The sequence below is a fragment of the Erythrolamprus reginae genome, chromosome 1 (assembly GCF_031021105.1).
Source record: "Erythrolamprus reginae isolate rEryReg1 chromosome 1, rEryReg1.hap1, whole genome shotgun sequence".
Classification (NCBI taxonomy): domain Eukaryota; kingdom Metazoa; phylum Chordata; class Lepidosauria; order Squamata; family Dipsadidae; genus Erythrolamprus; species Erythrolamprus reginae.
The window spans coordinates 276,862,013-276,885,911 of NC_091950.1; the positions used below are offsets into that span (position 1 = coordinate 276,862,013).

Sequence of the window (23,899 nt, forward strand, 5' to 3'; positions counted from 1 at the left end):
ACCAAAGTAGTTTCTGTGAAACCAGACTGATAAGGGTCTAAGAAATTGGCTTCATCCAAAGACCACATGAGTTGGAGTGCCACCACTTTATTGTCAACCTTCCCTTTTTAGACCAGGAAGACTGGATGGCATTTTTTTAAAAAGATCCAGGGAAGGCTTCTTGAGGAGAGGCCACACAACTGCTTCTTTCAACGGAGGAGGAAAGAATCCCTCCCTCAAGGAAGCGTTGACAATCGCCTGGATCCAGCCTTATGTCACCTCCCTGCTGGCCGACACTAGCTAGGAGGGACAAACAAGTGGAGGAGCTCGCAGTTCGTATGCCCTTGTCCACTTCATCAGGTGTCAGGAATTCAAACTCATTCCATACAACTGGATTAAGATTTGCCCCAGTCACCTCAGTCGATCCTACCAAGTTGGAGTCCAGGTCAGTCCTGATCTGAGCGATTTTGTCCACAAGAACTGATTAAATTCCTCAGCACTACCCTGCAAGGGCTCCACCACATCCCCATGTCAAGGAGGGAGTGGGTCAGCCTACACAGGGTGGCTGGGTGAGATTCTGAAAATGCAGTCACGACAGCAAGATGGGAAGATCTTGTTGCCTGGATCGCCATTAGATAAGTCTTAATATAAGATCTTAACAGTGTTTGCTCGGATTTAGATTTAATGGATCTCCAGTGCTGCTCCAGATGTCTCTTCTGGTGTTTCAACCTCCGGAGCTCCTGAGTGAACCAAGGTTGACATATTTTAGTGAACCTGAGGTCACAAAGACACAATCCAGTCAAGAGCCTCTGTTGAGGCCATATTCCAGGCCCCCACAAGCGACTCTGCCGGATTTTGTATAAGCGAGTCTGGAAAATCCCCAAGGGCCCTCTGAAATCCCTCTGAGTCCATTAGGTACCTGGGGCGGAATGACCTATTCAGTTCCGCCTCCCTCCAGTGGAGGATTGGAGTTGTTATATGGAGTCGATATGTTACAATCATGCTGTGAAAAAGAGGGTGCCATAACTATATATGTTTACAGTACAATCCAATGCAGGAATAGTTTTTCAACCATAGCCATTTCTCTTTGGACAGCTCTTATAATATGGACAACCCTATACAGTGGTACCTCTACTTATGAACTTAATTCGTTCAGTGACCAGGTTCTTAAATAGAAAAGTTTGTAAGAAGAAGCAATTTTTCCCATAGGAATCAATGTAAAAGCAAATAATGCGTGCGATTAGAGAGACCACAGGGGAGGGCGGAGGCCCTGTTTCCTCCCAGGAGATTCCTAGAGAGGGCTCATGGAGGCTTCTCCCCACCTTTTCCAGCCTTGTTTCCTCCCAGGAGATTCCTAGAGAGGCCACACAGAGGTTTCTGCCCACTTTTTCTGGCTGTTTACTCCCAAGAGATTCCTAGAGAGGTCCCACGGAAGCTTCTCCCTGCCTTTTCCGGTTTCAGATTCAGAGGCTCGAGTTTGTAAGTGGAAAATGGTTCTTGAGAAGAGGGGGGGGGGAATCTTGAACACCCTTCTTATCTAGAAAAGTTCATAAGTAGAGGCATTCTTAGGAAGAGATACCACTGTATTGTGTTTAAGTTTATTTATCGGCTAGATTCAAGCACATTGCTCTCTTTCTCCCACTGATTTGAATTATGTGGTTAACTTTGACTAGCTTCTGCCCATTCTGGATATTTTTTCACTTTCTTCTGTCTTTTTTAAATGGTTGCTTTACCCATTTCAGTGGGTCTCTTTGTAATAGCTAGTGTTGTGATATCTAACTATTGTATATATGTGTGTGTATATTCTCTTCAGCTAATGGCCAGTGGAATCACTGGGGCCACTGGAGTGGGTGTTCCAAATCTTGTGATGGTGGCTGGGAGAAGAGAATAAGGATATGCCAAGGTGCAGCTACTACTGGGCAACAGTGTGAAGGAAGCGGAGATGAGGTTAGACGGTGTAGTGAACAGCGATGCCCAGGTAAGTAACAGGTATGTGTAGAGTGTGGTTCAATATGGCTTTCAGATTTAACATAATCACATCTAGGATTTAAAATAAAGATGAAACATATCAGGCCTAAGCTCAAAGATGACATATTGAAATTCAATTGAGCCCTTTTTTGATTTGGTACATCTTTTTATATATATATATATATCTAATAGACAAAAATCTTACCCAATTAAAACTATATGATCTAACAAAATAGATAAGAGCTTCTCTAAATATTTTATTCCTTCCCCCATAGATTTCAGGACTGCACAGTCTCTTATTTTGGACTTCTAGTGTGTGCTGCCTCTTCCTTGGGAAGCCACTGTAGGAGAAGAGAAGGCAGAACTGAGGGTGGACTAAAACATGTCATCAGTTTAGAATGCTTGCATTACCACAAGAAAGCCCAAAACAGTCCTCCTTGAATTTCATCGACCCTTATCTAACACTCATTTAGTCCTGGTGATTAGTAAATCATTTATACTGCAACCTACCCAAATGCTCCTGATTCTTTGCACCTGATAGTCATGGTGCAATTGCTGAGATGCCTCCCAAGTCCTTCTCCACACAGAAACAATTATATTCTCAAACTCTTAAAACAACTAGCAAACTATATTTTTGAATTGCCATCAGGTAGAAGCTTGATTATTATTTATTATTATGCTTTGAGGAAAAATGGCCTCATTTTTCTAAAGGGGAAGAAGTCAGTAATGTTGTGGGAACTGTGGTTGGGATAATGATCCATTTTTTTAGCAATAGCACTTAGACTTATAAACTGCTTTACAATGCTTTACAGCCCTCTCTTAGCAGTTTACAGGATCAGCATATTTCCCCCAACAATCTGGGTCCTCGTTTTTTTACCTATCTCGGAAAGATGGAAGGCTCAGTCAACCTTGAGCCTGGTGAGATTTGAACTGCCAAATTTCAGGCAAATGGCAGGCAGCAGAAGTAGTTTGCAGCACTGCATTCTAACCATTGTGCCACCAAGGCTCTTTTAAGTTTGATAATTGGCTCCAAATAATGTTATAATCCATTCCTATTTCTTCACTAACTGCGTCCCTCATAAATTATTTCAGTTTGAAACATGATGATTTTTTAATACTCAACACGTATTAAAAGTAGATGAAATTTGAAATGCTGACAATCAGATTTGTGTTTGCTACAATCATTTGTTACAAAATGTTGCTCTAAATTCTACTCTTAAATTCATATAATCATCATAAGTAGAAACAGCAAACTGCGTAAGGACTTGGAGTTTTCATTAAGAATTAGAAACATTTCAGTATGAAAGGCAATCGCTCAACAAGTTTCAGAGAATGTAGGAAATGACCTGCTATTTCATCCTCCTTTATGACTGACCAAACAAATGGTCCGCTATTGAATTACAGCCAACCCCTTTCATTCAAAGTTAAATAATGAAAACTGTGGAAGAAAAAGCTTAATATAAGATAAATGCATTAATGGGCTGCTGCCCCCATCCGTGTGTGTGTGTGTGTGTGTGTGTGTGTGTGTGTGTGAATTCAGTGGGGGTAGTAAGTTTATGCACTATTTATTGAATACTTAATAGGTTTTTATTGTCCTTCCTTCTCTAGTACTTTAGTATGATCCTTAATTACTTTTAAAATAGGAAATAATTAAATAGCATGCTTTTACTCATAAATGCTTTAATCATTTTAATCATTATCTAGAACTGAACTTTTATAGATATAAAAGAAAATTGAGCTACTTGACTACTCTGTTATCATACTGAACCTTGTGGGTTCAGTGCAAAACCTTAAAATGGTGCTGTGTTTCTCAACCAATATTGCTGTCTATCATTTGTCCTTTTTGTGGCTATTCAAATAATGTGATTTAATCAACTGGAAAAGAGTCCAAGCACCTATCTGAAAACTTATCTTGGTCGGTAACCATTCCGACCCAGTCACATAACCTTTCCGACCCAGTCACATGACCTTTCCGACCCAGTCACATAATTGTCAAACCACTCCCACCTGATCACATGGTCGGCAAACCACTCCTACCCAGTCACATGATCATCAAGCCACACCCACAAAACAAGCCATGCCCACAGTGTGCCAATACAAATTTTGGCAACTCATTACTGGATAAATGGTTCATAAAATTACATTGAAATTTCATTTGTCTTATTAGAACTGAAACACATGCTTCTTGTTACAAGCCTATATGTGTCTACTAAGGACTAAAGCCATTTAACAAAATTTAGCCTTAGGAAAGTTTGTGTAGGATTGCAGTTTATAGCTTGGATTGAAATAAATGAAAATGTATAAAATATACTGTACTTAACTTGAGTACAATTTGTTCTCTGTATTCCAAGATAATTACAGAATTTTTCCCTTTGCAAATAGAGGAAGGACAAACATTCATTCAATCGTCTGTAATAATAATTGAACAAAATTAATTGATATCTTTGTATTTCTGTTGCGCTGTTGTTTTGCATATATCAAATTAGTTCAATTATGTAATTGTTATGTATTTTAGCTCTATGTTTTAAATGCTATGCTTTCATTTTATGTATCTTAATATCTTCATTAAATACATACAATATATTTCATTATCATGATAATAGACAACAAATCCTCCTTAATTATACAAACATGAATATGACAGCAAACTAACAAAGAAGAGACCATTATGGATGATTTAGTATGTAATTTCAAAATCTTGGTGAATATCTAAGGTAATTTCACTGGGATTGATTTTTTTCCCCCTGAGGCAAGCATGGAGTCAGGACTAGCTAGTGCTTTATTCTCTGTTCCTGCTCATAAATACATATTTAAGGCTATCCAAATAGTGAAATAGGCTAGATCTGTATATTTCTTCTCCCTTTCTAACCTTTCTTCTTCACTTGATGAAATCACATGAAGTCCTGGAAAGTCTCTGCTAGACATTAAGCAACCCTCAATCTAAAATCAGTATAAGTTACAAAAGGTGCAAAACCTTCGGAGAACCAAAGGAGAAACCTATGTGGTCAGAATCAATTATCCCATGGTTTGGTCCAATGGATCCTACAGCTGCATGTTCACAAACTCTTATTCCTAGTTTTATTATTTGCTACTATAAATCTTGCTTTGAAACAATATATAAGTTGGTGAAATAATCAGCCATGATAGAGGTAATAGCTGGTAATATTAACTGAAGTAAGTGTTAATGGCTAAGTGTTGGAAAAATAATAATATAAGGAATATTGTAGGCTTGTAGAGACCAGTATTCACCAACTCATTTATCCAAGACATTTTTGGTTTCTATCGTCTACTTAGAAATAATCCTTTTGATAAAATATCAAATGGTTTTGTTTAAAGACTCTTTCATCATCCCACTAATAAAATAGCTTAAATTGCTATATTATAACATAAATTACTATGTTAGATTAATAATTGAGAACCATATATTCTACATCCTGGGTGAAGCCAGCCTTCAGGATGGGTTGTTCTTGTCCAATCAGATAGAGGACCAAGTCTGTCTAATTTTTTGCTTGCTAGGATCTGCCCTGCTGTAACCCAGATTTGAGTCAGTCCTTCAGCAAGTCCTTCCTTGTCTGTTGGCAAACAGACTTCCATCCTGAAGGCTGATTCACCAGTTGGACCAATTAAAGAGTCTTTTGCCTTGTGCACAGTCACTCAGGCCCTCATCACCTCCCGTCTTGATTATTGTAATGCGTTTTACATGGGGCTATCCTTGAAGAGTGTTCGGAGACTACAGATAGTCCAGAATGCAGCCACACAAACTATCATGGGTGTATCTCGATACACCCATATAACACCAACACCTCCATGTGGTCAGTGAAGGGCTACCAAATTTTTTACTACCACACTGTGGGCTTGGCTTATGCAGGATGTCCTGCATTTTCTTTCAAGATATTTCAGTGCAAATTGGGTGCTCTGGGAGGAACTCCATTTTTGCTACTCCACTACATTCCTTAAAAACAACTTCTGTGTTTAGATACTGCCTTTTGCTCAAGGTAACACTACTGATTTATGGCAGCAGTTCTTCCTGACTCAGGACATTAAATCAGTAGTAGGGAAGTCCCTAAAAAGGCTATGATACCACACAAGACTTGAGAAAACCTATGAGCATGTGTGCCTTGAGAGGGTCCATAACTTGGGCGTCCTCCTCGATTCACAGCTGATTTTAGAATACCATCTTTCAGCTGTGGCGAGGGGGCCCCTATTTGGACAGGGAGTCTTTGCTTATGGTCACTCATGCCCTTATCACCTCAAGGTTCAACTACTCCAGTGCTCTTTACATGGGGCTACCTTTGAAGAGTGTTTGGAAACTTCAAATCGTCTAAAATGCAGCCGCACAAACGGTTATGGGCCTTCGAAGCCATACCCATCAATCTGCGGACTGCATTGGCTGCCGGACACAATTCAAAGTGTTGGTTATGACCTACAAAGCCCTATATGGCATCGGACCAGATTACCTCTGAGACTGCCTTCTGCCGCACGAATCCCAGCGTCCGGTCATGTCCCACAGAGTTTATTTATTTATTTATTCAATTTTTATGCCGCCCTTCTCCTTAGACTCAGGGCGGCTTACAACATGTTAGCAATAGCACTTATTAACAGAGCTAGGCTATTGCCCCCACAATCTGGGTCCTCATTTTACCCACCTCGGAAGGATGGAAGGCTGATTCAACCTTGAGCCGGTGATGAGATTTGAACCGCTGACCTTCAGATCTACAGTCAGCTTCAGTGGCCTGCAGTACAGCACTCTACCTGCTGCACCACCCCGGCTCTTGTTGGCCTCCTCAGAGTTCCATCAACCAGACAATGTCGTTTGGTGGGACCTAGGGGAAGAGCCTTCTTTGTGGGGGGGGGGGGGGGGCGTCCTCTGGAATCAGCTCCCCCCAGAGATTCACACTGCCCATTCTCCTCCTATCTGTGCCGCAAGGCTTGGGGCTATTAGACCCTAGCCCCCTAGCCAACGAGAGTAGTATGTCTTGCTGTGTGAATAGGAATGAATGATTTTAAATGTTATTAGAGTTTTTAAAGTTTTTTAGCTATATTAATTGGATTTTTTAGATATGTATATTTTTTGTTGTTTTGATATGTTGTAAGCCACCCCAAGTCCTCGGAGAGGGGCGGCATAATAGATAGATAGATTAGATAGATGGATGGATGGATGGATGGAGGGAGGGATGGAGGGATAGAGGGATGGAGGGAGAGAGAGAGAGAGAGTCCCTCAGACATGGCTATTCCAATAGAATTGAGGATCCAACATCTATGAACTGTTGATTAGACCACTATTTAAAAAAAATATTTACCCTACATACTAGCAAATCAATGCAAATCCATGGCATTGTATCAAATAGTGAACAATAAAACATCCAAAATCTATTCAAATATTGTATCTCCAACAATTGTACATCTAGCTTCTCCTTTAAATGTCTTTTATGTCAGAGATAAATATAGCAATAAAAATGTAATTACACATGCAAATATGGTTCACCCAGATTCTACCTGTATGAATAAACTAAAAACACAACAAGAACTCCTTAGTGAAAACTGGAATATACCATGGGTCATGTATTTTAAAATTGAAGAATAAAATTGAATCTCAGAAATGAAGGAGGAAAAAAAATAATTTTCCTGGAAGTTTATTATCAGAGAACTACCAACCTCAGCTGACCATTTCTATGTTGCCTCCTCTTTACTCCATGTACTTGATCAAGGTTGGTGGCAACAAGAAAGCATGCTGAAGAATGTTGGAAAGCCTTTTTTCTTAGTTCAAGTACAAATACTGTAGGTGACTATTGGCTTCATTGTGATTCCCAGCCCTCAGGCTAGAAATAGAGCTCTTCCCTTCACAGTCAATCTCTAACTCAGAGATAGGCAGTCTGATGTCCTTCAGATATTTTAGGATACTGTATTATCCTAACTAACTGAGAATTATAAAAATCATACTGCAACATATGGTTGAAGCCTTAGATTGGCTTTTCTTTCCTAGGTAATAAATAATAGTATATTTGAATGGTAAGTGGTTTACTGCACAATATCCAAAACAGAGTGAATTTTGACATGTTTGGTCAATCAAGAACTCTATTGGATCTCTTGTGATTGAGACACAGCTGTGATAGAGAAGAACTGCTATTGTCTAAGCAGGGATCTCCAACCTTGGCAACCTTAAGACTTGTGGATTTAAACTCCCAGAGTTGGTTGAGGAACTCTGGGAGTTGAAGTCCACAAGTCTTAAAGTTGCCAAGGTTGGAAACCCCTGCCCTATAGTTCTAGTTCCATGTTGTAGTTAATACCTGGACCGTGTCTGTTTGCCGTGGTTCTTCTCAGACATAGGAGGTTGCTTAATATGATTATAATAATATAATAATGATTGCTCACTTTGGATGAGAATGTTAACAAATGCAAATACCATAAGGTTATTATCTAAACCAATATAACAAATAAGGAAACATTTCATCATGTCTGGATCACCACCATGAGAGAAAGGTAAACTTCTATCATTGGATAATGATAAAAATTGATTCAAATGTCTCTTCCCTTGTTTATTCAACTGTACTTATTGAAAAATGCCCAGAGGAGAGCAAATGAAGACTTGCAGAAAGAACAAAGAATTAGCAATGATATATAGGACATATATATTCTCTAATCCTGGAGTTTTAGAACAAGAGCACACATCCTTTTCCTAAAAGTAACCACCTTTGGAGTGAAGAAGGAACCTTACGCACAACAGTTTAAGCAAAAACAAGCTAAATCTGATTTAATTTTAATTGCATTTAAGGGTATTTATTAAAATTAATTAAACATTTTATCTCTATTATTTTGATACATTGCTCCATCAAAAATTATCATTTGAAAATTATTTCTGGGGTTTCATCCAAAACTTAAAAGAAGATCCAAAGCTTAGGGAGACATAGATTTTTTTTGTCCTTTTTCAAGGTTTAGTCTCCTTGCTTGTTTATGCGTGTTAAAGCCAGATTTCTTTCTGGACTTGGAAATCTGTCCAGTTCAGGAAATACTGCACGTACAGGAACCCAGTGTTTCTGCAAAGCCTCTCTCAGGCTTTAATTCTTGCTCATTTTGTTCTTAGAGGATGCATTTTGAGGCTACCCTCTGCCCTAGGTTTTCAGCCAGCTTTATATCATTGAAAACACACTAGTTCACTCTTGCCCTCATGCTAAGCTACAAGAAACATAATAGAGAAGGGTTGACAAGGTCAGACCATGCATCTCTTGATTAAGAACAAGAGACCTCTGTAGAAGAGGCTTCTGTGGACAGACTTCCCTGACTTCTGTGCTCCAGGCATATTTCCCACTGGTGATGCATAGCCCTTGGAGACTGCAGCAGATTCTTCATGAAGCTGACAGGTTGTTGCTCTCCATGCATAAAACTTGCAACTGGAAAGTATTTATGAACATTTGGAGCAAGATGGGATGGATGTAGGTAGTGACTGCAGTTTGGTCCCTGTTTGGGGGCTATAGAGTACTAAGGAAAAGATAGTACAGCAATAAAAGAAGAAAAATATATTAGAAAGCATAGGTGGAAAGGCATAGTGAAGACAGTTGTATCAGTGTTCGTTTGTTGGTTTGTGTCAGTTTTGGTTTGTACTGCTCCTTTGTCTTGACTTCCTCTTTGCTCTTTCCTGGCATATTAGATACTTGGAGTGGGATTTGGTAGTGGGTGCATAGTTTGGAAATGACAAGGCAAAATTCTTCTAAGTCCTCAAATTCTTAGTTATAGTTTGGAAAGAGTCTCTTTTATGCCAAGTGCTCCATAAGGAAGAAATGTACAATGAAGTGTGAGTGCACACAATGAACCCAATTCTTTGCTCTGCCCTATAATTCTGTCTGTTTATATAATTACTTATATACTAACATATTGCCTGGCAATATGTTATGAATGCTGAATTCCACATATTTTAAATAATATTTTACTGACAGTTTGGTAACTTTAAATATCAATAAACTGTATACTCAATATCAGTACTATAATCAATATACTGTCTATACCAGATATACTCTACACTGTACTACCTCTGCTTATAGTGCAAATCATGCCTGGAGCAGAGAAGTAAGGTACAGTGTTCCCTCGATTTTCGCGGGGGATGCATTCCAAGACCGCCCGCGAAAGTCGCATTTCCGCAAAGTAGAGATGCGGAAGTAAATACACTATTTTTGGCTATGAACAGTGTCACAAGCCTTCCCTTAACACTTTAAACCCCTAAATTACAATTTCCCATTCCCTTAGCAACCATTTAGATTATTATTCACCATGTTTATTGATTAAAGTTTATTTTTTTTAAAAATTATTAAAGGCGGATGAAATTTTGGCGATGGCATATGATGTCATTGGGCAGGAAAAACCGTGGTATAGGGGGAAAAATGCAAAGTATTTTTAAATTAATATTTTTGAAAAACCGTGGTATAGACTTTTCGCGAAGTTCGAACCCATGAAAATCGAGGGAACACTGTATATAAAATTCACTCTCTAGGAGCCAGAGAGATTTGCCTCTCCTCTCTTTCCTTTCTAGCCTTTGAGTTGGAAATCTGTAGTAAGCACTCTCTGATCATGTGGCTGATCTGAGGTTATGGGCAGACAGTGATAATTCACTAGATCTTAAGTCTTTGTAGTACTGAGGCATTCTGGTTGTCCTAAGTAACCTTATATTATTTCAATAACTTTTCTGAATTTATTCCTTCCTGAATTATACCACCTAATAAAACATTTTTTCTTTATACTTTTGCCCTGTGATTCAGAAACTGACGTGCATTCCAACCGAACAGTAGGATTCCTTTTCCTACCATTTAGCCATATTCCTGAAAATTCAATTTTTTCCCAATGTTCTATTTGCTCCAAAAGTGGAGACATTCTAGAACTTCTGAAATAGATCCGCTGTCATCCCCATGTGAAGAAAAGCAGGAAAAATAAGGGTCCAATATAATTCCAGACTGAATAAAGTCATTTTGCATATAATTCTTGAGAGAGTACTTCCTGGGAAAATAATCCCTCCAATCAAGTATGATTTTTGATTACAGAAACAAAGCCCTATAATTTTCTTGGCAATCCTAATGAAGTTCTGTATCCTGGTTTTCTTTAGGAATTATTAAAAAACTATTTCTTAGGAGTGTTTTTGGTGATCTCTTATCCAAGCACTAATCAGGATTGAACTTCCATATGTTGTCTTCAAGAAGAGCCAAGTTTGCTAGGTGTTGTTGCCTATTGGTAGGCAGCATAGTTCCCTCTAAGCTGAGCAGTGAGCAATCGCTCACTTAAAAATCATCATCAACTCAGAGTTTTCCAAACCTGCCCAGAAGCCGAGAGGGAAAGAGTGAGAGGGAAGGAGAGAGAGAGGAAGAGAGGAAGAGAGAGAAACAGATAGAAAAAAGAGAGGAAGGAAAAGAGAAAGAAAAAGAATGGGAGTAAGGAAGAGAGAAAGAAAATCAAAATCTAGTTTGAAACTATCTCAACTATTTAAGTGGCATTTTGATATTGATAGAGTTGCCCTATTATGAGCTCACTGTTATAGACACACAGTACAGTATTTTATTTTGAAATTCTCTGAGGCAAAACAGGGTGGGTTTTTTATTTGTTTGTTTGTTTGTTTATTTATTTATTTATTTATTATTTCTGTGCCGCCCAGTCCCGAAGGGACTGCCGCTCAGACACTATACTTTTCCGCCCACCCCAAAAAAAAATTAGAGGGAACACTGGTAGGCAGTCTGTTAATCAATGGCCCTTCTGTTTTATTTCTTAACATTTTTTTAGTAGAAAGTCCCTTTCAGTATCTCATTACCACTAATTTAAAATAATAGATGACTGTCAGGGCTTATTTGCCGATACACTAATTCCAGCTCCAAATTCAAGTAGAAGCACACTTTTCTTATAGTCAGGTGTGATGCTATTGATACAGCATATCCTGTGATCTTACAGACTAGGAACATTTGAAATGAGCATAAATTAAGGATCTTTCCACCTTAGAGATGTACATTTGTTGGCAATTGTGACCAACAGTTAAAGATCTTACAAGAAATTTTGTCATGCTTATCAGCTTTGTGCATAAGGCTAGTAACATATAATCATTGCTGTTTTGATAGCTGGCAAAAGAGAATAATTGAAGGAAAATAATCTAAGATTACATTGTGCCAATTCAGAGGACTCTTTCAGGCATAAAAGCCCTAATGAAAACATGAATGCTTGGCATGCAAAATGGCAATTCCTTCTACGATTTGTGAGAGACAGAAGTAACTGTGTACCCCCAGGATATAAGCTGTAGAAGAGCTGTGCCCTTGCATTGACTTAAGAAATAGACTGCAAGGCTCTGGAGTCAGCTAAACAATTGCTCAAATTAATTTGATGGAATTGTTTGTCACAACATGGAACAGCTCCTTCTGTGTGCAAAAGGGAAAAACTGAAAACGGATAATTTGTCTGTTGTAAGGCTAAGACGAATAAAACTTGGAAAAGAGTTTTCTAAATGTCACAAGCAACAGCCTAAAGTTTTTACCTCTACATCCACCCCCAGTAAAATAATAATAAAGAGTAATATAAATTAATGATAACGTCTGGTGCAGTCAAAATATTTTATTAATTTTATTGGAATTTTAAAAATATTTAGTTCTAATCTAATTTTTATAAAAAAACAATTTTAGGTCAAGAAAAGGGCAAGATTTCATACTCCATTGTTATCATTATCACGAATAAAATAGAATAAAATAAAATAGAAACTTTTAACTGTATGATGTGATTTATAAATTGTACTTTAACTATATTATATATTTTATATGCAGCCCAAGACCATTCCTCTTCTTCTCTAAACGTGGCCCAGGCAAGCCAAAAGGTTGGACAACCATGTTTTAGATATTAAACCAAAGATAAAAGTTCATCCTCACTTTTGTAAAAGTAGAACAGCGATTTCATTTTGAAAAAAAAGAAGTCATTTTAAGAGTGAAAACTCAAGTAACAGACTTGAGTCTGTTTTTTAAAAAAGAAAAAGTGCTGATGTATGCTAGTGACAACCATAAATCTAAAACTTGTATGCACAAGCATTCTTGTTTATTTGTTAGATTTATATCTATATCTCACAACAAACAACAAAAAAAAGCCATTCATCTATTTAGTGTATGGCATCTACAAAGATCATGCAAAGTATAGTAAGGAGCATATATGCTACTGCTTCCTAGAAGCAAATTTTGTTGATTTATTTCTTTTAGTTAGTTTTAGTTTTCAGTTTCTTCTTTTAAATAAGCTCCAAGCCAGTTTATACGCTTTAAGTAATTTCAAAGATGTAAATATGTTGTTCATTAATAAATATAAAATTGATAAACAGAATATGATATATAGCAAATAGCAATAGCACCCTGTTAGCACGGTGATCCATTTGAAGAAATCATTGAAAGAGACATATCCAATTAGTCATCTAGCAAAAATACAAAAAAAAAAAAAAAAGATTTTCAACAGAAGTTACTAAACCATCAAAAATCTTTAAGTAAAGTTTGCCACCTCATCCCTAGTGGGCAGGAAAAAGTTTATGCCAAAGTTTTGGGCTCTGATAATAACTATGGCTTTTTAAACCCAGTTTTTCATCCATTTCTAAGATCTTGGCTGATTTCTTTCCAAGTAAAAAAGGGATGGGAGTACTAGAGTCATCCATTTTCTAGCACTAGCAATAGCACTTAGACTTATATACTGCTTCACAATGCTTTACAGCCCTCTCTAAATGGTTTACAGGGTCAGCATATTTCCTCCAACAGTCTGGGTCCTCATTTTACTGACCTGGGATGGATGGAAGGCTGAGTCAACCTGTCTGTGGGCAGAATTAGCCTGCAATATTGCATTCTAACCACTGCACTCCCTTTTTCTAGGCATAAAGGTCTATTTGAGAGACTTCATATCTTTCCAATGGTAGAAACAAAAATACAGATACACACAGGACACCATCCATCAGTCCACTTGTATAACCAACCAAGAGTGATGAGATCCGGTTAAAGTTATTGGCTGAAGTTTTAGCAAGTACATTATTCTTTTTGCCTTGAGCCTATGTTCTCTTAGTCCTTTTCCAGTTCAGCAGACCTGTCATAGCTACTCAGGACTGCCCTGCACTTCTCCACTACTATTCCCTATACTTCAAAGTCATCACTGTTGCTTTGGTTTACAAAACTTACAGCTAAATATATGGGAATAGTACTACCTAATACACCCATTGAAAGGATTGCAAACAAGTAATTTTGTGTATCATCCTTTTCTTTTTCTTATGGGTAACATGCTTATGCAATAATTAGAAAAGCCGACAGCTTTCTATACTCTTGTGAAAGAAATAGTTTCATCCGATGCTACTTGTCTGCTAGGCATTTCTCTTCAGAGAGAGATAATACCATATACACATATTTTAACACCAATAATTATGGTATAATTACCATAATTATATACATTTTAGTTATTGTATACATTTAAATTTTACTTCGCTTTCAGAAGCTCATGGCAATATCTATAACATTCTTTTTTCCAGGTTTTCATGCAACAATAAATTTGTGAAAGAATGTGACTGGCCATAAGCTACCCAGTGTAATTCCCTGATGGAGAATTGACTTGAACCTGAGTCTTTTTTTATTCTATAACTTTAATCTACATCACACTGACCCTTATGTAGAAAAGCTTAATGTCAGATCAAACTATGGATGCTTGGTGGAATCTTCAGGGATAACTTGAATTCCTTTCTCCTTGTCACTGAATGCAGATGAATAAAATATACTTTTAAATAATATATTTAGAACTGGCTTGTCTGAAATGCTTTTTTTTTTGGTACAATATGGAGTAAAATCAAGTTTCTCTTTTTGTTTCTCTCGTGTGATGGTAGATGTTGCTGTGTATTTGTTTTGCTCCTTTACTGGATTTAAACAGCCACCGTTTTAACCAGCTAAATTTCAGAGAGCATATAAATTCTACTTTCAATCTGCTGTTCAAAGCAAAATGGAGCGCAGCTTGTGTAAGAACAGTGTTATGCACGTTAAAGCTTACAGACTCAAGACCTGACGTTATTAGTTAAGAATGAAGAGAGACTGCAGAAACCCTGGGAGTTTCTAATGATGAGGGAAGCTGAATAATAAATAAATAAATAAGCTAATATTAAGCTAAAAGAACAAATGCAGCAGGATGGGATAAGGCAGAATTTTTTTCGTTCCTTTGGTGGCTTTTTACCTCTGTGGCAATGTATCACAGCATCCTTTTATTTTAGATAGATTTTTAAAGCTGTTTATAAAGCCTGATTATGCACATAGATAACTGGATATATATTCATTATAAGGTATGGTGTTTTTAAAAAAAATAAAAGCAAACACAAAATAGATCAAACTGTAAAAAATCAATCCCAGCACTTTGAACCTGATTTTTAAAAAAAAAATAATTAATGAACTATGTGCAGTCATTCTCATACCCTACATTCTGGATAAGAAGCACTGTGTACAAATCCCAGGGAAAAAAATCCCCAGGCTTTAGAACAGTTCTTTTTTGCAGTTAGGATGAAGTGAAAACAGCTCCCTTTCTTAAATGTTTGCCATTAAGATATATTCTTGTTCTTCTGGCACTGTCAGCTTTCTTGACATGATTTGAAAGAGCTTTGACTGAAGTAATTTTAGCAACCTATTTCATGCACTTCACATTAGCTTCACAGAAACATCTGCAGGGATATTTTGTCATCTGTTAAAGTGCTCATTCTTGCTTCCACAGAACCTCTCGTTTCCACTAGACGTGTTTGCCATCTCAGGGCAAAAAAACAGGGTAACGTCCCATAAAAATGTTCACATGTTGAATTAGTGAAGTTGCAGTCGCAAAAAATAATAATAATAATAATGCAAAGCTTTATTCAATGTATTTACAGAAGCGGATGTAAATCTTGATTTAAAATACCAAATGGATGAGGATATATAGTAAATGTATTAAAAGAGTCTCATGGCACCCGAATAACTTTCCTTTTTAAAGAAGAGTAGGGGCAGGTGTACTTTGGGGAGTGTCTTCTGTTGGTAATTTTGTAAAACATGTTATCGCTGCTCTCACAATGCAATTGGGAAGCTGTCCATTCATAAAATGGCTGCAGTGGAGGATGTAACTAGCCGCAAAGCACCAATATACAGAATGTTGTTTGTCATACTCGCTAACATATGTTGAAAATGCTTCTTGCTGTCACTGCTTAATTTTTGCCTTGTTTTGCAATTGATCAGCCTCCTTCTAAACAAACTCTAAGTTAATTATCTACTTTTTTTAAAAAAAGCTAAGAAGTGCATGGGCTCAGTATTCCTAAAAGTAAAAAAAGAAATGATTCTGGAAGCAAATGCATCACTAGGAAATGTTGCAGATTCTCCCCCCCCCAAAAAAAAATATTATTAGTATACTATTTAGAAAACAATTGCTTAAATATAAATATAAATGAATAAAAAAATCAGTTGGGTCGAGGAGAGTCATTATATGCATGAATATGTTATTTTTTTTTACTTGTTGATATACTAACAGCAGCCAACTCTAACCAACTCCTTGTGTTTGATTTAATAAAAATTCCACAATAATAAATTTTAAAAAGCATATATGTGTCCAGGGGGAAAAACCATACCAAATACAGGTAGTCCTTGATTTACAATCAGAATTTAGCCCAAAATACATGTTGCTAAGTGAGAAAGTTCTTAGGGTGAATTTTGTCTATTTTAAAACTTTCTTGCCACGGTTATTAAATGAATGACCGCAGATATTAAATTAGGAAAATGGTTGTTAAGGGAATCTGACTTCTCCATTAACTCCATTTACATTTCAAAAGGTCGCAAAAAGTAATCACATAATCCCGGGACACTTCAGTCATCATAAATATGACTCAGTTTCCAAGAGTCTGAATTTTGACAGTGTGTGAACAATGGTCATAAGTCACTTTTTTTCAGTGCCATGTAACTTCAAATGATCAGTAAATGAATTGTTGCAATTTGAGGACTATGTGTAGAACAAAACCAGATTCCCCAACACTCTGTCCCAAGGCCTGGGAGACTTGCTCAGCTTTTCAGTGCTTTTTGGAACGCTGTCAGGATGGGAGCCATACAGATTTCTAGGGAAATACTATTCCAGAGAGTAGGTAGTACAACGGTTTATCTCACCCATTAGTTTCAATTCACATGGATTTTTTCAGAAAGGGTGAAGCTGCCTTAATCCAGCCTTTTTCTCTCCTCATCAAATAGTGGTTGGAAACAGTCTGTTAAATAGGGTGAATGGAAGAGGCAGATAGAAGTGGCTTCAAAACAACAGCTCTTTATTTGGCAACTATTTACAATCCAGCAAAGTCTCTGTCCAACAGTTAGCTCTTTTGTAAGGAACTGCCAGGCAGTCTAGCCCAATGATGATGAACCTATGGCACGGGTGCCACAGGTGGCACGTAGAGCCATATCTGCTAGCACACAAGCATTTGCCCTAGCTCAGCTCCAATGTGCATGTATGTGCCGGCCAGCAGATTTTTGGCTCACATAAAGGCTCTGGGAGGGCATTTTTGGCTTCCAGAGAGCCTCCAAAGGGATGGGTGAAGGCATTTTTACTCTCCCCAGGCTCCAGGGAAGCCTTTGGAGCCTGGGGAGGGCAAAACACGAGCCTATTGGGCTCACCAGAAGTTGGGAAACAGGCCATTTCCGGCCTCCAGAGGCCCTCCTGAGGTCGAGGGAAGCTGTTTTTGCCCTCCTCAGGCATTTGAATTATGGGTGTGGGCACTCGCGCATGCACGATAGTGCACACCCAAGCTCTTTTGGCACCTGAGGGGAAAAAGGTTCGCCATCACTGCTCTAGCCAATCAGCAGTCAGCATTTTCCCTCCAGAATGAGGACCTGACTAAAGCCTATGTGCTTCAGTCTGAGAATGTAACATAAACCGTAGAGAAAGGAGGAGAATCACAATAATAGGGTGCCTTCCACTCCCAAACTCAGCTGAAAGGGATACCATTATTGACATACTCGCAATTTAAAACAAATAATAATTTAAAAAATACAGCCAAAAGACGAACAGAGGTAGATGCAAGCATTTCGTATTGATTCATCAGTACCTACATTACAAAAACACAGTTAAAATCAGCCTGATATATAAGATCTAGAACAGAAATGGGGAACAATGGCTCTTCTATAACTTGTGGACTTCAAGTCCCCAAATTCCTGAGCCAATCGTGCTAGCTCAGGAATTCTGGGAGTTGAAGTCCACTAGTCATAAAAGAACTATCGTTCCATACCCCTGATCTAGAAAGAGCTTTAATTAAGTTTATAATGTATGCAGGAAAGCAACCAATGGCAAGTCTTACACCCATGGGAGACGTAGATTGACATCAAGCTGTTTCTGCATGCACAAGGGGAGCTTCAGACGGTTAACGGCAACTGCCTCAGCAAAACGCAGGAAACTAGAGTTCCTGTGGCACAATAGAACTTTAAATGCAGAGTTTTGATCCACCTAATGACCCTGTAGACAGTGTCTCTTAATGGCCAAAGAAGGCATTTTGTGGCCATGATTTGATGTTATTGTTGGGTAACTCAAGGCTGTTTGGACCCATATTGGAAGATTCTCCTTTATTCTGAAAGCCAAATACCTTTCAATTCTGCCAATGTGATTGTCTCCACAATTACAAATTGGTAAACAATGTGTTTTGGCATTGAAGGGTTGTGTTTCCTTAATTAGAGGCAGCGATAGCCTCTGGGTTTCATGTGATATGTGAAGCTCAACCGTACTGAATGTTGCTTCAATTAAGGTGTTCGTCATAATTGGCTGAGAGATCAAGGAGCACAAGGATAAATGCACCATCCTGTTAATGACTATCAAAAGCATGACCAGTGTTGCTTTTGTGCTATATTTGGGGCTGAAAGCTTACTTGAAAGGGTCCATATAATCCATTTCCTCCATGATACTTCAGAACTATTGACCACCTACCTCCTTAACAACCTTCCTTCTTGGTGACTACAAAGAAATTGTCCATTAATTTTTAAAGGAGGGTCAAAGGAACCACCTGCTTTCTGGGAAAAGCTGGATAAATCACTCCCAAACAGGTTTAAATGCCCAGGAAAGATTTGAATTTAAGAAAGAGGTGGCTAGGTTCACAGTTTGAAGAAATCTGTCCACTGTCTGGAGCTGCAGACTGAAACCCAACACAGGGAAACCCACAAAACCATGTCCCAAGCAGCTCTAATGCACTTGCCTAGTTGGAGTCCAACTCACAGCAAATTTAAATGATTTTATCTCTGAGATCACTAGAATATTCTTCCAGTATATGTTCCAAGTAGATGTTCCTGTGATTCATAACTACTAGCAAAGAATGAGCCATCCTGGTCAGGGTAACTGGACCTATGGATGCATAAAGACAGTGAAATGACATTTTGCCACCATTACCATCACATTATAAGCCCAAATATGGGCTCTTGATCAGGTTTTCTTTAGTGTGTGTGTGTGAGAGAGAGAGAGAGAGAGAGAGAGAGAGAATATGTCACAGAAGTGAGAATACCCCCTCACATTTTGTATATATTTAAGCAAATCTTTTTATGTCACAACCCTGAAGAAATGACACTTGGCTACAGTGTAAAATAATGAGTATACAAATTATATAACATAAAGATTGAGTCAGAAACTTACTTGGCTGTCTTGATGCAATGATAGTAATGTCCTTTCCTATGGCAATACATAAACACCGGGGAGGGAGGGGAGCAGAATATACAAGCCAAACCATTTTATATTCCTTCCAGTTTGGTCGCTCATCCCATATACTTGCCCATTCCCTGGATGTCTCCATGCATTTAGAGGAGATTAGCAAAGTCAGAGCCATCTATGTAAACTTTTGTAAGGGATATCAAACCCTGTGCATTTTGCCTGGAAACTTACACAGTCCTGCAACTTGCAAGGTGGTATCGCATGGTGTTCAGTAGTGGGTTCCTACCGATACAGATGAGCATGCTGCACTGGCAGTAAAACTCGAGCTGCGTGCGCAGCTTTGGGTGTCTGGCATGCGTGCGCACACATCCCAGTGAGATTTTGCTTCTGCACATGCACAGGAAGCAAAATCTTGCAAGGGGATGCACATGTGCACAAGATTTCAGCGATTTTTGCTTCTGCGCATGCGTGCAAACAAAAATAGCTAAAATCTCATGTACGCATGCGTCCCCTCATGAGATTTTGCTTCCTGCACATTGCAGGGATGTGCCCATGCACATGTCAGAGACTTGAAGCTGCACACACAGTGCATCAATAGCAGTGATAGCGGCCTAATGATGTTATATTTAGAATATAGACACATAGGACTGGAAGGGACTGCAGAGGTCTTCCAGTCCAAGCCTCTGTTTGACGCAGGAGCCTTATACCATTCCAGTCAAATGGTTGTCCAGTCTATTTTTGAAAACCTTCGGCACCCATGACTCCTGGAGGCAATCTAGTCAATTAATTAATTACTCTCACTGTGTGTACCTGTCAAGTCCGCAATTCATATTCAGTGTTTTTAAATTGCAGCGCCTTATGAAATATGTCAGGAGGATTATTTGATATCAATGGTTTGGAAAAGGACGCCAGCAGGGGATATGGCATTCAATCGATGCCCTCTTAATGCTACAGGTATTGTTACTGTGGTTTTTTAAAAAAAATAAATCCAATCTGTATTATTATAAATCCAAAAGTCTATTGCCCCTTACTAAGTTTATATGATTACAGTAGTCCTTAAATTTAACTCTTCTGATCCTAAATAATGTATACATTACTTTTAAAAATCTGTATGTTTTCCATCTAGCCGCCCTGTGGTTTCTGTAGTAAGCAATTATTGATTTATTCTGAAGCTAGTTCACTGGAAATAATGGCATGCTCAACATAAAATGCTATAACGTTCATAATATTACTATATTTTACACTGAACCGGTATTGTTGAGCTGTTTTTTCCTAAGAAAAAGCTAATGCTTCCTATTTATAACATAATATTTGTGTGTGCATGCTCTCAACAAGATACAGAATTCTTCTGAATAGACTTCTTTTGTTGATTTTGACTTGTGTTTCCATTGCACCTTTCTCCCTCTCCCCCTGTTCCTCCTTCTCTTTGTGTTTTCTGACTCACAGGTACCACTAGCAGGCGCTGCTCTCTCAGCCTTCACGGAGTGGCCTTCTGGGAACAGCCGAGCTTTGCTAGATGCATATCAAATGAGTACAAACACTTGCAGCATTCAGTAGGTGCAAAGCCAGCTTTCCTACTTGCTCTATTTATTCATTGCTAAACAACAGCATTAAGGGAATAAACTGTTTTGCTATTCAGTCAGATCATTGGATATTAAAGAAAAATAAACATTGCTAGAGGTGGGGATATGCATGCCATTAGTTTTCATCTTTCATTTTATTCTTTTATTCCATTTTATTTTTTACTTTCCTCAGTTCGTGCAATTATGAAATAATGCATGGTTTCTAGCCTTTCTATTCTTTCTCTTATAAAATGTTTATAGGCAGTGGAAGCAACAAACCTCTTTAGGTTTACTGGGAATCCTGATTGTGAATATATTAGATTTCCTGAAGCTAGAGAACATTTTATAACTCGTTCAGCGTTTTAATGGTATACTCATAAATCAGTGGCAGGGAAAAAAAATTTCTCAATTCTACTTTAGCTGAGAACAAGCACAATGGCATAAAATTAGCTCATGAGATAACCAAAGATAGACGTGCAGATTGCTTTGGAAAAGTGAATAAAAGATCTTCTTTCTTTTCGAGATAATATAAACGTATGAAAGTTCATTCCCCTCGATACTAAATATTGTTTAGAATTATTATTATTATTATTATTATTATTATTATTATTATTATTATTATTATTATTTCAACAATACAATATAGCAAACGATCACTATGCTGGATTTCATATTTCATCACCAGTTGGGTGCTTCCTAAGCACCTAGAACTGATATAGTGGCAAATTATGTGTGCTGATCCCAGTAAAGCGGCTTTTTGCAATTAATATATGGAGATTTTGTCAATTATGATAGTTTTCAAATGTCCGCTGAGATCATTTGGCACTGTGCCTAGCATATCAAGGACCACTGGGACCACTTTCACTGGCTTATTATTATTATTATTATTATTTTATTTTATTTTATTTTATTTTATTTTTATTATCTTTTATTCATTAAACATGAAACTCAGTCAACTCAACATTTAAAAAGAATCACAAATACCACTGACTGTTGCTAATGGTTGATTTGGGTTGCTGTCAGCATCCTAGATATCAACCAAGTATCTTCATAAAATATATGATGTTCCAAGTTGTGCAGTTCTTTGGAATTCCTCTGGTGTTACTGTAGGAAGCTGCAATTTCTTGATTCTTGTGAAATTCTTGGACATGGTTCCAGGTGCCACGATGACAATGAGTTACATGTTCCATCCATAGTCGTGTTGTTCCCAAGGGCCAGGTCGCAATATTTCATAATTTTTTTCCAGTTCTTTCTCTTCAACTCTGGCATCTTCTGATATGATGATATCAATAAACTGTACTCATCGGGCCTCAACAATTGTGATATCCGATGTGTTGTGTTCCAAATGATGACCTTTCTGTATTCATAAGTCACACAAGATCTTAATCGTCTCCTTTTCAGTAACTTTTTCCACTTTGTGGAAATGAATTATTATTATCATTATTATTTTATTCACAAAAAAACAGTAATGCACAGCAAACGAGATTTATATGCTGGATTTCGTATCACAATACACAAGTCAAACACTTCCCAAGCGTGTTGTTGTTGTTGTTGTTGTTGTTGTTGTTGTTATTATTATTATTATTATTATTATTATTATTATTATTATTATACAAATTATAGACTGCTCCAAACAACTGTTACTGAGTGGCTACCTAAATTCGCTATTGGGATCATTTATTTATTTATTTAATTGGATTTCTATGCCTCCTTTCTCCCAGGACTTGGATTAAAACAAATAATATTCATTATAACAAAGTGTTTATTTAAATTCATAGAATTGTATACAAATATCATATACTGACTTACTTAAAATTTGAAAACGCATTAAAATATATAAAAAAATAGTCATTGATAGAGAAATTCCAATTACCAATTTGTCAGAAATCCTCTCCCATGCTATAAGTGTAAAGAATCACTTTGACATATGTGCATAATCTAGTATGAAAAGTCAGACTTTCTGTTGTCTAACAATTCTCTGGGTTCCTTTCTACCTTTAATTCATATAACATAACTTTTGGTGCATTCCATGCAGTCTAAAAGAATATATACATATTCAGTGGACATTAAGTGTTGTCTTGAAACAAAAAAAATATTGTTTTGTTGGTTTTAAAAATATTACTTTTTCTGCATTTCAGTTAATTTGATGCCATTGCTTCTATTGTTTGATGTAGTAGTAAGTTTAGCCTTGCAATTAAAGAATGGTAGGTGATGTATGAGAAATTACATGTAAAGATATACATGCTGATAATTTGACCACATTCAAGTATCTTTAGCAAAGAAAATACTGATTGCACAAACAATATGCTCAGAGAAGCTTTCTCTAAAAAGGAAATGAGGAACATATTCTTCTTTGTTTTGTCAGTTCAGTAACTGATTCTTCTACATGTGATGAACAGCTGGCATCAAGCACTTGGGATAGCACTCAAAATGTTTATGCTTTCCTGTCCCTGTTTGGTCAATCAGAAAGTATTATAGTTGATTACAGCCAGGGTGAGTCTCTCTTTGTATGCATACATACATGCATACACTCATATGTATATACACATGGGTGCTAAAATCACATCCATAGATTCGGGTTTTATTTGTATCTCTTGATAGCAGCTCTGACAATGGTTGTTCTTCTTTGACCTTTTAAAACAAGAACACAAATCTGTTCGTTCATTCATTCATTCATTCATTCATTCATTCATTCATGCCATCAGCATTACAATCTTCTACTGTTGAACTGTATTCCCGTTATCTCCGAATGAAGGAATTGTC

The 23,899-nt window shown here is 37.5% G+C and overlaps 1 protein-coding gene across 1 annotated transcript in view; it reads left to right on the top strand.

Annotated features, from left to right (window-relative positions):
- The window catches only part of ADGRB3 (adhesion G protein-coupled receptor B3), a 600,119-nt gene that overhangs the window by 233,690 nt on the left and 342,530 nt on the right, over window positions 1–23,899 (top strand). The window contains exons 7-9 of the mRNA XM_070733042.1: window positions 1,793–1,957; window positions 20,427–20,528; window positions 21,021–21,127. Of these exons, the coding sequence (XP_070589143.1) occupies window positions 1,793–1,957; window positions 20,427–20,528; window positions 21,021–21,127 (374 nt within the window). The remainder of the gene's footprint in view (window positions 1–1,792; window positions 1,958–20,426; window positions 20,529–21,020; window positions 21,128–23,899) is intronic.